Source organism: Peromyscus eremicus, chromosome 1, assembly GCF_949786415.1.
Source record: "Peromyscus eremicus chromosome 1, PerEre_H2_v1, whole genome shotgun sequence".
Taxonomy (NCBI): domain Eukaryota; kingdom Metazoa; phylum Chordata; class Mammalia; order Rodentia; family Cricetidae; genus Peromyscus; species Peromyscus eremicus.
In genome coordinates this window covers 93,574,124-93,588,110 of record NC_081416.1, presented here as the reverse complement: position 1 = coordinate 93,588,110, position 13,987 = coordinate 93,574,124, and the positions used below count along the sequence as shown (strand labels likewise).

Below are 13,987 nucleotides of genomic sequence, written 5' to 3'. Positions count from 1 at the left end.
TAAACATTTCTCAGATTTAAAGAATGATTTTTAATTTTTGTTTGTGTATCTGTGCACATGAGTACAGGTGCTGGTGGAGGCCAGAAGAAGGAGTCAGATCTCCTGGAACTGGAGCTACAGGTGGTTGTGAGTCACCTGACCTGGGTGCTGGGTTCACTCCAGCCCTTTACAAAAGCAGTAAGTGTTCTTATCTTCCAAGTCACCTCTCCATCCCCAATCCTCTCAGCTTTCTGAATGCTTTCCTCAGCTCACTAGACCACTCCCATTCTTGGGAGTTCCTTTTTGTGTTCTTTCCCTAGTATTTACTAATCTACTTACATTAAGGTGACCCAAAAGGGAACTGCTGTGTAGAAGAATATTTTTTAGACACATTTTAAAATTCACTTGTATAGTATTAGAAAAAAATTAAGGTCAGAGCTGAATGAATATGAGGTTTTTATTCTTAGACAAAGTATTTCTTTTCTATTCTGGCCATGTATTTCTGATGATACTTATCCCCTGAGCATGGGAGCCTGTGCTATCCAAACCCATATGTGCAGCTCAGCCTCACAAGCAATGCTTCCCAGACACTCGGGGCTTTCTAACTGTTTCTCTGACCTCCATGCTAACTTAGAAGATGTGACTTTTTTTCTTCATTTCTCCTTCTTTTGGCAATTTCAGGGTATTTTAGCTTGCTGGTCCTGTTGACCTCAGGGAGGAGTTACAAAATGATAAACTCTTCCTCTGCCCTGAAACTTGTAGGAACTGACCATGTACAATGTCATAATAAAATCAGATGCCATGTAGAAAAATTCATTAACTCAATCACAGTGCTTAGTAGGCTTCTTAAATAGACAATATTTGAATTGGATTGGAAGAAAAGGCTGTGGTTTAAGAGCCGAAGATGAATGAGGAGAGGGGAGAGCAGTGCAAGTCAGAGCAGCAATGTATTAAAGAGTGAGGACAGAACATGACAGGCTTGGTGGACATCAGGAAGTTCCCCCATAGAGGGAAGGTTGTTGTGAGAAGATTATGGGGACTGGTAGAACTTGAGTGTTACTCTATGGCATTTGTATTTACAGGGACAGCTTCTCCATTCAGAGGCACATCATCTGTGTGTGAATACCAGATCCATCTTTAACAAACTATTCTACCTTCCAAATTTAAGCCACTGCACTCTTACCTCAAGTGTGAGCACAATACTATTACTCTCAGATGTAGTAGGCATTCAAGAAGGCATAACCCAATTACACCAAGTACATGATATTCTTTGAATATGAGTAGCTCTTTCCCATGATGAGGATCTTTACTGTTTTTTTTTAAATATCTGACATACTTTCCCCCAGACCTTTAAAAGACGAGCAGCTAACCATCTTCCATCACAACACTGAAAGGAATTCCTGATTCCACAGTAGAAGGTAGTATATTCTTCAATCACTTTGTGTTGTTTAAATGGATTGTATCTTTCTCTATCATAGGCAGGGCAACTCATCTAAATGTCATTCCATGGCATCTTTCTCATCAAACCCAGGTCTGACAAGTCATACATATTAAACTATTGGTAGAATCAATGCACTGAGTTTTGATAGTTTTGGTAGTTTTGTACCCTGTGCCTTGGTTTCAATTTCTGTGATATAAGGATTGAAATATCACACACAATTGTTGGGGAAGTTGAATGAGGAAATTCTGTCTGGCATACAGTCTGACTACCTCATTTCTAGGGATAAGAAAATTCTGGTTATTGGGGTGCCTCATTTATATTTTATTTCTTGAAATTCAAGATGTAACAAAGATACTATTTAGTTAAAATAATTTCCTTTTATATTATTTGTTTCCTTTTTTCTTTTCATAAATTTGCTCAAGCTGACCATGAATTCTCAGGCTGGAGAAATCCCCCTGCCTCAGATTTCTGAGTAATGAGGATTACAGTTACATGTCAGTATGTTCCACTTACAGATGTATTTTTTCAGAAGACCACCCAATGAACCCCTTTCTTTTCCTAACCCCACACCCCACAACTATGTCTTCCCATTGCCTTTCTTTTCTCCCCTAAAAATTGCCTGTAATTAAACCCCATGTTGTATTCTAGTTACTTTTATACAGTCACTTCATATAGTGTGACTATTTCAATAACTAATGAGAATACGGGAAAATGGCATGAAGAACATGAGTTAATTCTTACCACATCTACATTTTAAAGCTAACTTCTTCACAAGAACATTAGTTGTAAAATATATTGGAAGCTTTCTTAAAAACTCAAAAATGGACCAGGACTTCATGATCATATTACAAATATGCCACCAGAAAGAAACTAATACTTTATAACCCAATAATGTACCTGTTTCAGAGACAGTTATCCAAAGCCTCCCAGCTTCATGTTATTGCTATAGAGAAGAATCTCGTGTATATTTCAACGTGGTAAGTTTATTTACCAGATCTACTCATTGGTACAACTTCATCCATACAGCTGCTGTGTTCTTGCAGCACAGGGAATACAAGATGATTTTGAGAGAATGTTTGTAAGTCTGCAGATAATTTTCCTGCACCTCATTTGATTGTACAGTCAATACTACAAAGCCCTATGTGACCAAGTTTGGACTAGATCATACACACATTTTACAGATGTTAGTCTTGCACTGGTGGGTGAAAACATGAGCACTTTTTAAGTACTTTCTTGTCTTGTGAAGTTTTCTCTAACAAGGGAAAAAACAGGCAAGGTGAGGTAGAGTAGAGAGGACTGTTAAAAAATGTTTGAAACTACACATAATTTATAAATTAATCATTTAGAATCTCTCTTCTTGTTATATTTGCTTCTGACCTTGAATTCAGCCACAGGTATTTAAGTCACCCTTTACATGCTCTCTCATTAGCACTTCTTTGACCATTGAACAGAAACCCCTGTTTGAAGGCCAGCTGATATCAGAGCACTTAGGCGGTCGCCTCAGTCTTGACCTAAAGCACACATTAACTTCTGGGGCAAAATTGCTACCACCAGGAGGATGGACAATTACACCACAGTGACCACATTCATTCTGTGGGGATTTTCCAGCTTCCCAGAACTGCAGAATCTGCTCTTTGTTGTGATTCTCCTCTCCCATGTGACCATCCTCCTGGCAAATGCATCCATCATGGTGGCCATCAAGCTCAACCACAACCTTCACACCCCCATGTACTTTTTCCTCTTTGCTCTGTCCTTTTCAGAAACCTGCACCACTATGGTGATCCTACCGCGAATGTTAGTGGACTTGGTATCAGAGAGCAAGACCATTTCTCTCCCTGAGTGTGCCACACAGATGTTTTTCTTCTTTGGATTGGCTGCCAACAACTGTTTCATCTTGTCTGCCATGTCCTATGACCGTTACACTGCCATCCACAATCCCCTGCATTATCCCATTTTTATGACTAAAAAGATCTGCCTTCAGCTCATCATGGCCTCTGCTGTGCTTGGCTTCTCAGTTTCTCTGTACATTGTCATCATAATATTCAACTTGTCCTTTTGTAACTCCAACATCATTCAACACTTTTTTTGTGACATTGCACCTGTGGTTGCCCTTGCCTGTAACTGCACTTTTCTTCAGAAAATGATTCTCCTTGCATTCACCATCTTTGTGTTGGTGGGCAGCTTTATTTTGATCATGGTTTCTTATATCTTCATTGTGACAGTAGTTGTGAAGATGCCTTCTGCCAGAGGACGGTATAAGACCTTTTCAACTTGCTCCTCTCATTTCACTGTGGTGTTCATACATTATGGGTTTGCTTGTTTTGTCTATCTGAGGCCCAAGAATGGTGACACATTCAGGAATGACACACTGCTAGCAGTGACATACACCGTTCTGACGCCTCTCCTCAACCCCATCATTTACAGTCTAAGAAACAAAGACATGCAGACAGCTCTGAGGAAAATACTGGGTCATGTAATTAAGGGCTTCCCTCAAATGGTAAATAAAAGAGCTCAGAACATCTGAAAAGTCAATATGATTTTGTTAAATAAATGTGGAAAAGTGGAGTACTTCCAATAAAAATCATGACAGTGCATAAAACAGTTGAAATGTTGTCCAATTGTATGATGGGTTTTATTCTCATATTTTTCTTACTACAAAACCAGTAATTAACCCTGAAAACAAGCATATAAGTAACATTACACAGACTGAACAATTTGGATTTATATATGTAGGAATATTTATGTATGTAAAAACAATTTATTTTTTAAAAAAGAGACTATGCACTTGAAAGAGAGCAAGGAAGAGTATATGGAAGGGTTCAGAGGAAAGATGGGGTAGGGGAAATGACATAATTATATTATAATCTCAAAATAAAAGAAACAATTAAAAACTAGATGGGATTTTAAAATATTAGGATACTATTATATATTTGAATGTACATATATAGAGAGACAGCATATAGTAGACATAACAAAATTTGTTTCAAAAAATCATGTTTCATAACATTTGCCTTTGTACAAGAAAAAATATTATAATGAACAGTAAAAGATAGAGAAAGAGGAAGTGACAGAGACAGAAAGAAGGGAAGTAGGAATAAAGTTACAACGGAAACAACATAGCACACCCACATGTTTAGAGTTGACCTGGAGAAATGACCACAATGCAGAAAAATGACAAAGAATTTTAAGAAAGTATTTTGCTAGAACTTTATACAAACATATAGGGGAAGAGGGTTGTAATTTTTTAAAAAATATAAAAAACTGATAAAAGAAGTGACCCTAAAAGAAATATATATTTTACCATACCATTGACATTGTAGATAAGAGCTGTCAAAAAGCTCTTTGCGTTTTGCAGCAAAGAAATAAAAGTTAGATGGAATTGTCACTAACTTACTCTAAACCTCTAAATCACAGCAATTCTTGAATTGTATTGAAAAAGAGTGGGGGCAGAGGACAGTCCTGTCTCCTGATTTTAGTGGGACTGTTTAGAGGTTTTATCCATTTATGATAGTGTTGGCTGCAGTTTGTCATATATAGCCTTTATTGTTGAAGTTTGTTCTTCTCCAGTCCTACTCTGTCTGGAACTTTTATCATGAAGGCATGCTGACTGTTTTTCAAAGGCTTTTTTTGCATCTATTGAATTGATAACATGATTTTTGTCCTTGAGGTCATTTATATGATTTATTACATTTATTTTTTTCTGGAGAAATAAACACTTTTGCCTTTGCATATGTGAATGGTGGTCTTTTGTGGGGTGATCTGTGAACCCTAACAAAAATAAATGTCTGTTACTACCTGGGGCCATGCTGACATCAGGGCCATGCTGAGGATCATGTTTGAGTAGATAGTCCTATTGCAGCCTGCATCTGTGTTGACATTCATGGCCCATGTTGTCACCAAAGGTCACATGGATCTCCATGACTCCATGACAGTAGGATATCTGAGATGAGTATCCCTGAGAGTCCAGTATTGATTGTGTACCAGAAGCCAGAGGCCTTGAACTAGACCAACAACTTATTGCAATGAACTTCCCAAGTAAAGTGGACAAAAGGGTATACTGCATGATGTGCCACAGCTTTCAATGCCACTAAGATGAATGAAGAGGTGTTGGAGAGGTGGGAAAGATGGTGGAGCAAAGTGGGTTTTTTGTTTACTTGTTTTGTTTTTAATTCATATTTTTAAAATTTTCTTCTTGGTGGATTCTATGGAGGGGTGAGGGGCAGATGTGGTGGGATTGGGATTGGGGTGTATGATGTGACATTTCCAAAGAATCAATAAAATATGTTAATTTAACATATATATGTATATATATATATATATGATGGCTTATTTTGTTTCTCAATAAAAACTGTATAACAATATCAGAAAAAAGACACCAGAAATATTCAAAAGAAATTTTTCTTTGAACTGTAGTTATTAGCATGTGTCAAACATTAGAAATGTTGTATATTTCCTAGTATTTTCACTTTACATTTTAATATGCCTTTTAGTACATGATACACACCCAGACATGCACACATGAACTCACATATATACACTATAGTTCCTTTTGAAACAAGATAGCACTAGGTATTCCAGGTTGGCATAAAAGCCCTGATCTCCCTGCTTCAGCTACCCAGCTGGTGGGATTACAGGCATGCGCCACCATGCTTGACTTAGATATACTTTTAAAACTGTTGTTTTTAGTTTGGCCTGCATCATAAGAATTGGTTTACATTATAACTGAAGATATAATTTTGAGATTTGTGTAATAACACACTGAGTGGATAGGCAATAATTAATAATAATTATTTTTGGACACTCATCTTCTACAACCTTTAGCTGTCAGAAACAGAAATCCCAGAACTTGAATCAAGCATCGTGGGAATAGCATGACAAAATATGATAAATGTAAGTATAAATGATAATCCCATTCTTGCTATTTTCCTTAAGGTTTTAATTTGAAAGAATTATGTTCTATGTTCAAAATATGTTTATCTCCATGGTTTTCAGTAAGGAAAAATTAAACCAAATTGTTTCCTAATGTTCATTGACTTATTGAGTGTTTTGTTGACTTCTCATTTCTTTTTGATGAAGGATTATTTCCCATGTTTCTGAGAAATCATCAGAGTAAAATATGTAATGCTTCTCAAACCCTTTATCATGATACTCACAAAGCTTCTTAGGCACCTTCAGTTACTTTTTGAATGCCTCTCCCTATAGCATATGCTTGTTTCAGATTTTATACAATTCAAGAACCATATTAACAGAAGTCTACACCTTTTACTCATGTGTACTAGTTATAGTTTATAGAAATACAAACTTCTGCTAACAATACTATTGCAATTTCTTGAGAATTCAAATTCTCACTAAAACAGTAATATCAGTATTATATGTTCTTCAATGGACCAACTTCTTAAATATTTTCAAATTTCTTCCCTTAGAGTAAACATTGAGTTTCTCCACTGATGGGACTCAGCTCTTTGACTGAGCGCATGGTGAAGTGCAGAGAAGCAATAGTGGGATGGATGCAGCTTGGTCAAGAATGTCTTCTGTCTATTTCTTTGATGATCACCAGTGAGTATAAGTACTGTAGTAACAGGTATCCCACTATTTTTGATGTTATCGCTATCATTAAGATTGTGTTTTTGGACACTGAAGACAGCTTACATTGGAGAGGATGTGGAGCAAGGGGAACACTACTCCACTGTTGGTGGGAGTGCAAACTTGTACAGCCACTCTGGAAATCAGTATGGCACTTTCTCAGAAAGGTGAGAATAAGTCTTTCTCAAGACCCAGCCATACCACTCTTGGGCATATACCCAAGGAATGCTCAATCTTACCACAAGGACACTTGTTCAACTATGTTCATATCTGCATTATTCATAATATCAAGAACCTGGAAACAAACTAGATGCCCCTCAACTGAAGAATGGTTAAAGAAAATGTGGCACATACACACAACGGAGTACTACTCAGCAGTTAAAAAAAATTATATCATGAAATTTGCTTGCAAATGGACAGAACTAGAAAATATCACCCTGAGTGAGGTAACCCAGACTCAGAAGGACAAACATAGTATGTATTCACTCATAAGTGAATACTAGATGTGAGGGAAGGGATGGTCAGACTGCAATCCACAGCTCCAGAGAGGCTAGCTAACAGGGAAAGACCCTAGGAGGGACACATGCATGGCCCAGCAAAGGAGAAGTGGATGAGATCTACATGAGTGGACTGGCAGTGGGTGGTGGGTGGTGGAGGGTGAGGAGTGGGGGATGAGAACATAGGGAAATGGGAGGGTTGAGCAGGAACATGGACAGAGTGGGAGGGCAAGGAGGGAGATACCATAATAGATGAGGACATCATGGGAATAGGAAGAGGCTCTCAGGAATCCACAAAGATGACCCCACCTGGGAGTGCTGGCAGTGGTCTAGAGGGTGCCTGGACTGGTCTACTCTAGTGACTGGTCTAGTAAATACCCTAACGGTCATCATAGAGCCTTTGTCCAGTGACTGATGGAGGCAGATGCAGAGATCCAAGGCCAGGCACCAGGCTGAGCTCCGGGAATCTAATTGATGAGAGAGAGGAGGGGTTCTTCATGTGGGGGGACATCAAGATCATGATGGGAAGATGTACAGAGATGAGCAGCCACACTGGCAGAAGCCCATGAACTGTAGACTAGTGGTTGTGGAGCTCCCATGGGACTGGACTAGGCCCTGTGGATACAGAAAACAGTTGTTTGGCTCTAACTGTTTGGGGAGCACCCAGTCAGGGGGATCGAGATCCATCCCTGGTGCATGGGCAGGCTTTTGGGAGCCCAGTGCCTGTGGTATGATGACTTGCACAGCAGCCTTGGTGTAGTGGGGAGGGGCTTGAACTTGCCTAGGCTCAGTGTGCTGGGCTCTGCTGACTCCCCATGGGAGACCTTGATTTGGGAGTTGTGGGGATGTGAAGTGGCTTGGGAGGGAGGGCTGGGTGGTGGGAGGAGGGAAGAGATGGGATCTGTGGGTGGTATGTAGAGTGAGTAGAAATTTTCTTAATAAAGAAAAATGAAGGAAAAAAAATTGTGTTTTCAGGACTGGAGGGAGAGGTGGCTGGGCAGTTAACAGCACCAGCTACTCTTCCAGAGTACCCGGCTTCAATCCCTAGCACCTACATGCTGACTCAGAACAGTCTGTTACTCCAGTCTCAGGAGATTTGATGCCCTCTTCTGGCCTGTACTGGCACTGTGCTTAACTATCTTATACATAAATAATTGAAATCATGAACAGAGCTATTACACTTCTGATGCCTTCCTTTTTCTAAAATTCAGAATCCACCATTCTTTGGTCACTCCACTGCAATGGACTATTGAGACATATTGAAATCGTTTCTGAGACTCAGAAAATAGTTAAGCCTGAAGAATAAGTCTAAGTGCTGAGCATTGCTTGTGCTGTTTGTCCTTTGTCTCTATCACAGCTCAAGGTGGCCACCCCACTTTCACTATGATGCCATTTAGAGGAGGTCTGTGCTGACTGCACAGAGTTGCAGAACAGAGCTGAACAAAGCCAATGTTTTGTTTCACATTTTCCAGCTCTGCTGACTCACACTTGATAGCTAATCCTTTCGAATATCAGTTTCTGTACTTAGACAATGGGAGTGTGTGTCCATTGCAGTTTTGTTGTGAGATTAATAAAGATGATTATATGCAAATAACAGAGACATTTGGTCACACTTTAGGGGTAGGAAACATTTTTAATTAAATGAAAATTAAATGCCGGCAGATTTTCAATAATAACTCCATGATCTGAAAAGAATTATAGTGTTACAACATGTCAAAAGACCTTATCATAAATCCACAGTAAGCAAGTATGGTCTCTAACACCTTCTCAATACCTGACTAAGCCATCAGTATGTGTAATACACTGACTTATTTTTAATTTTCCCTTTGTCCTCACTGGATAATTAAGGTCCAGAGGTTTCTACTAGCTTCAGGCTTCTGAGCTTGAATCAGAGACTCTAACTGCTCAAATACTCTTGCTCTCAATGCATCAGTCACCTACAATGTAAATAAGAACAGAAGTGAGAGCCTTTCCCAACCAAATACCTGCCTTTTATTCTGATGACATTTTTATAGTCTCAGCTCCTCAAACTCAGCAATGGTTTTGGCTGCCACAAACCATCTCCACACTCCTAGTTACCCTGGGCAGACTGGCTTATTTGAACAGGTGCCATTGCAGTGCCTCTCCTGTGGATGGCAAGCTCTCTACAGGGTAAGTGATGAAATGAACAAAATTAGTTTGTAAATTTATTTCTTCTTGAACAAATGAAAAGTCATCTTAACCCAAAGCCCTTTTACTTACCATTTAAGAGCAGAGTGCTGACATGGGATTATGATGGGATTTTATAAGTATGTTTATTCCATTTACTTTTATAAATATCTGGAGGCTATGTATTCTAAATTTTTTTTTAATTTTATTTTTTTTTGGTTTTTCGAGACAGGGTTTCTCTGTGTAGCTTTGCGCCTCTCCTGGAACTCACTTGGTAGCCCAGGCTGGCCTCGAACTCACAGAGATCCGCCTGGCTCTGCCTCCCGAGTGCTGGGATTAAAGTCGTGTGCCACCACCGCCCGGCGAGGCTATGTATTCTATAGGATGAATAATTGAATGTCCCCACTGACCAAGGAATTTAATCCCTACACATAGTAAGGGTGATGTTGGGTACCTGTGTGCATCATACAAGAGAAAAGAGGTTCTCGTCAAATATGACAAGGTCTTGGGGACCACTGTTGTTTATCTCTTTGACAAAAAAGTTCTTGAGTTTGTTGTACAGAAATGTCCTATGTCTTTAAGGTCTGATTGTCCTTCTCCAGGGGACATACATAAACTATGGTGTGCTTTCCAACACTCATCCTTTGTATATGGAAAGTGAAGATGTTTGTTTCCTAATTGAATATCCAATGAACAGAACAGATAGCTTACATGCTTCGGTAGAGTTAGTACACTAGAATGTACTTCCTGATAAACTTTCAAATTGAAAACAAGTGTTAGATTTGGTGGACAGAGCAGGAAGTAATGAAATGATTATTTCCACTTGTTCTTCATTTTATTGAAGAGGAATAAAATTATTTCAGAACTCAGTAAATTAGTAAGAGGAAGTGAGCCTTCTTTAGGTGTCTTGGATCTCTTTCTTCCTACCCCACAGTGAAGCAACTGAATCTATTCTGAGGCATCCAAGCACTAGCATTCCACTGAGACAGTAAGCAAGAATGAAGAATAGGAAATGTTTGAATCATTTGCCCTACATGCCACCTGCATTAAATGTCTTGAGGGTTCACATTGTCCATCATCATTTCTACATCTCTTTGGACTAGTCAAGGACCTGAATGTGTTTTATTTTGTTGTAGAAAATAATTGTCTGGCTACACAATTATGTTCTTCAACATAAATCCATCAGAATATTTTTCTTCACTTACAGGCTGACCCACTAAAATAGGCCTTACTGTGGATCTTTATATGGTTCTTTAAATCAGATCCAACCTACCTCAATTATATTAAAAAACAATATTGAGGGATACACATATTCTAACCATAGGGAACTTGGCCTTATTTCCTGAGCAATTTGAGTCCTGTTTCTTAAAGAAAACACTATTCTACAATCCTGATTGATAAAAGTGTCCCCTCTTATGGCCTATTGCACCTCTTTGTTTTTGTTTGTATTGTATGTGTAAATGACCAAGCACTTCTGGAAACATGTGACTTCTATATAGTATTTTAATTACTTTAGGTGAGACAGTGGCTTAATTGTTTCCACACAAGCATGATACCTGGCATTTAATAAATGTTGAGATTGTGTCCAACAGTTGTGTTTCCAACAAAACTGGCAAAAATAGCCCTTGGAGGTCTGTATCTCTCATCTGTGCAAGGTGCTTAACTGGAGAAGGAAACGACTTATTCACAGAGATTTTTTTTTTTTTTTTTTTTTTATGACTGAAGCTTTGTTCTCCATGAACAGGAGAAGGAATGCCCTCTTAGGACAGTTGCATGGTTTTCAGTTCCACTGTGTGACAGGTCCTTTCCATAAATTACTTAATGTCTACTTTTTAGTATGTATTTAAAGTAAATAAATATTAAGATATGAGAAGTTTAATGGCTGGTATAACATTGTTATAATTTTCACTTATATCTGTTAGTTTTCATTTGTTCTGTATTATCCTCTAACTAATATTGTACTCTAAAGTTTTGCTTAGTAAACCATAAATATATTCATTTTGTTAGTTTCTAAAAAATATCTCCAAACCCTGATGTCTCCAGCCCTATTGTCCTAAGGAATGAGGTTCTAACTTTTGCTTTAAAAGATAAACACTAAACTGAGCCTGTGCTCCGGGATTCCCATGTGAAAGCCATTTTCACCTACTTTTCCAGAAGTCATGATGATGTGATGTGTACTTTCTGCAAGAAAATTGTGCAGTGTAACCTGTAACATTATCTCTGTTTTTTTTTTTTTTTGGTAGGGGGGATTTTTTTTTGTTGTTTTTTTGTTTTGTTTTTTGAGACAGGGTTTCTCTGTGTAGCTTTGCGCCTTTTCCTGGAACTCACTTGGTAGCCCATGCTGGCCTCGAACTCACAGAGATCCGCCTGGCTCTGCCTCCTGAGCGCTGGGATTAAAGGCGTGTGCCACCAACGCCCGGCTGGGATTTTTTTTATCCTAATTTTTTCATAGACACAGAACCTTGACTGTTGTGGAAGCACTAATCAAAATTCTTTGGTCAAAATGGTCTTCTAAATTGTTATATATACCATTACATCAGAAATGTGGTTCTGATGTGTATTTAAACATGAATGGAATGCTAGCCAAATTTGTACAAGTAGCATCATCTAACTTGGTTATCGTGTGCATAAAATTGACCTTCTTTACAAAGCCAATTGTCCCCAAAGATTGATGTACTAACTGAGGCTTGATTACCATGGACAAATCATGTCACAAAAGTGCTCACATTAGATTTATCATAGTATGATATAGGTCAGGTGTGTGGAAAACAGAACCAGAGGAATTAAATCAACACCTGTGTTGCATGGAGCATAGAATCAGAGGGAATGGCTCTTCACTTCTCTGGAGAAACTGCTTGATTTCTCCAAGGCTTGATTTTCTCATATGTAAATTTAGTATAATTTAAAATGCCAGCCTCATAGATTCATTATAGAAACTAAATGCAAAGCCAAAGACCATTAGTGACCAAGTCTCTCAGTTTTAGTATCAATCTCACATCTCTGCTCTTTCATCAGTTTATGGTTGATCAACATTCATTTTCTTATGTCCAGACAATTTTTTTGCAAAATAAAAAATTATGATGCCACTTTATTTGGTTTCTGTCAGGATAAATCAGTTAATATATAATTTATTTATAACAGGGTCTTAAAATGCCAAGCATTAATTATTGTTTGCTACATAAACTAGACAACTAAACATATCTTGATATATGCAGAGTTCCATAATAGTAATAATTATTGCTGTATTATTATAACTTGACAGATTTTAAGGTGTCTTCTTACTATAGAAGTGTAGAAAGGTGAGAGTTGTTGCGAAGGAATAGGATTTCAACTTACACAAACAATTGATCAGCAGATGGCAGGCAATTATAGAGGTATGCACAAGTAAAATCCTTACACTCTATGGATATACTCCGATGGTGGCCTTTCTCAGGGCCTCCTTTACATCTCTGTTCCTCAGACTGTAGATGAGGGGGTTAAGCATGGGGATCACCACTGTGTAGAACACAGACACTATTTTGTTTTGTTCAGTAGAGTAATTGGACTTGGGCATCACATAGATGAATGTGATGGTCCCATAGTAGAGAGTGACTGCAGTGAGGTGGGATGTGCAGGTGGAGAAGGCCTTGTGGCGGCCCTCAGTGGAGCGCATCTTCAGGATGGTGATGAGGATGTAGGTGTAAGAAATAGCTATGACAAACACTGTGACCACAATGATGGATCCAGCAGAGATAGAGGGGATAATTCCAATAATGGAAACATCTGAGCAAGAAAGTTTCAACACAGCAGGGAAGTCACAGAAAAAGTGATCTATCTGATTTGGTCCACAGAAGGACAAACTTAGCAGACAACTAGTAAACATCCATGAATTCACACATCCACCTACATAGGAAACCCCAACTAAGAGGAAGCAGATCCTGGGGGACATACGTGTGGCATAGAGCAGGGGTGAGCAGATGGCCACATATCGGTCATAAGCCATGACAGCCAAGAGAAAGCACTCAGCTGTCCCAAATGTCACTGCAATGCAGAATTGGGCTTCGCAGGCAGCCACAGAGAGTACCATTCCATATCCAAGGAATCCTGTAAGCATTATAGGTGTGATAGTCGTGGAAAACCCAATGTCCACAAAAGCCAGATGGCTAAGGAACAGATACATGGGAGTTTGGAGCTGGGGGCAGCTTCTTATTAAAGTGATGATGCTGATATTGCCTACTAAAGTAACAGCATATATTCCTAGAAATATCATAAAGAGAATGACAAGTAGTGTGGAATTCTCTGTTAACCCCAAAAGAATGAACTCTGTCACGGTGGTGTGGTTTTGAGCTTCCATCTCCAA

The 13,987-nt window shown here is 38.7% G+C and overlaps 2 protein-coding genes across 2 annotated transcripts; one reads left to right on the top strand and one right to left on the bottom strand.

Moving 5' to 3' along the window:
* The first annotated feature begins 2,978 nt into the window (after nt 1–2,978).
* LOC131900479 (olfactory receptor 10T2-like) lies at nt 2,979–3,944 on the top strand. Its single transcript, XM_059251697.1, has one exon. It carries the CDS (start codon nt 2,979–2,981, stop codon nt 3,942–3,944), a length of 966 nt encoding a protein of 321 aa, XP_059107680.1.
* Nucleotides 3,945–13,048: 9,104 nt separating this feature from the next.
* Nucleotides 13,049–13,987, bottom strand: LOC131900472 (olfactory receptor 5P56). Its single transcript, XM_059251683.1, has one exon. The coding sequence runs from the start codon at nt 13,979–13,981 to the stop codon at nt 13,049–13,051; it is 933 nt and encodes a 310-aa protein (XP_059107666.1). The 5' UTR covers nt 13,982–13,987.

Coding starts and splice junctions, on each gene's coding strand:
- LOC131900479 (XM_059251697.1), top strand. CDS start 2,979: ATGGACAATTACACCACAGTGACCACATTCATTCTGTGGGGATTTTCC.
- LOC131900472 (XM_059251683.1), bottom strand. CDS start 13,981: ATGGAAGCTCAAAACCACACCACCGTGACAGAGTTCATTCTTTTGGGG.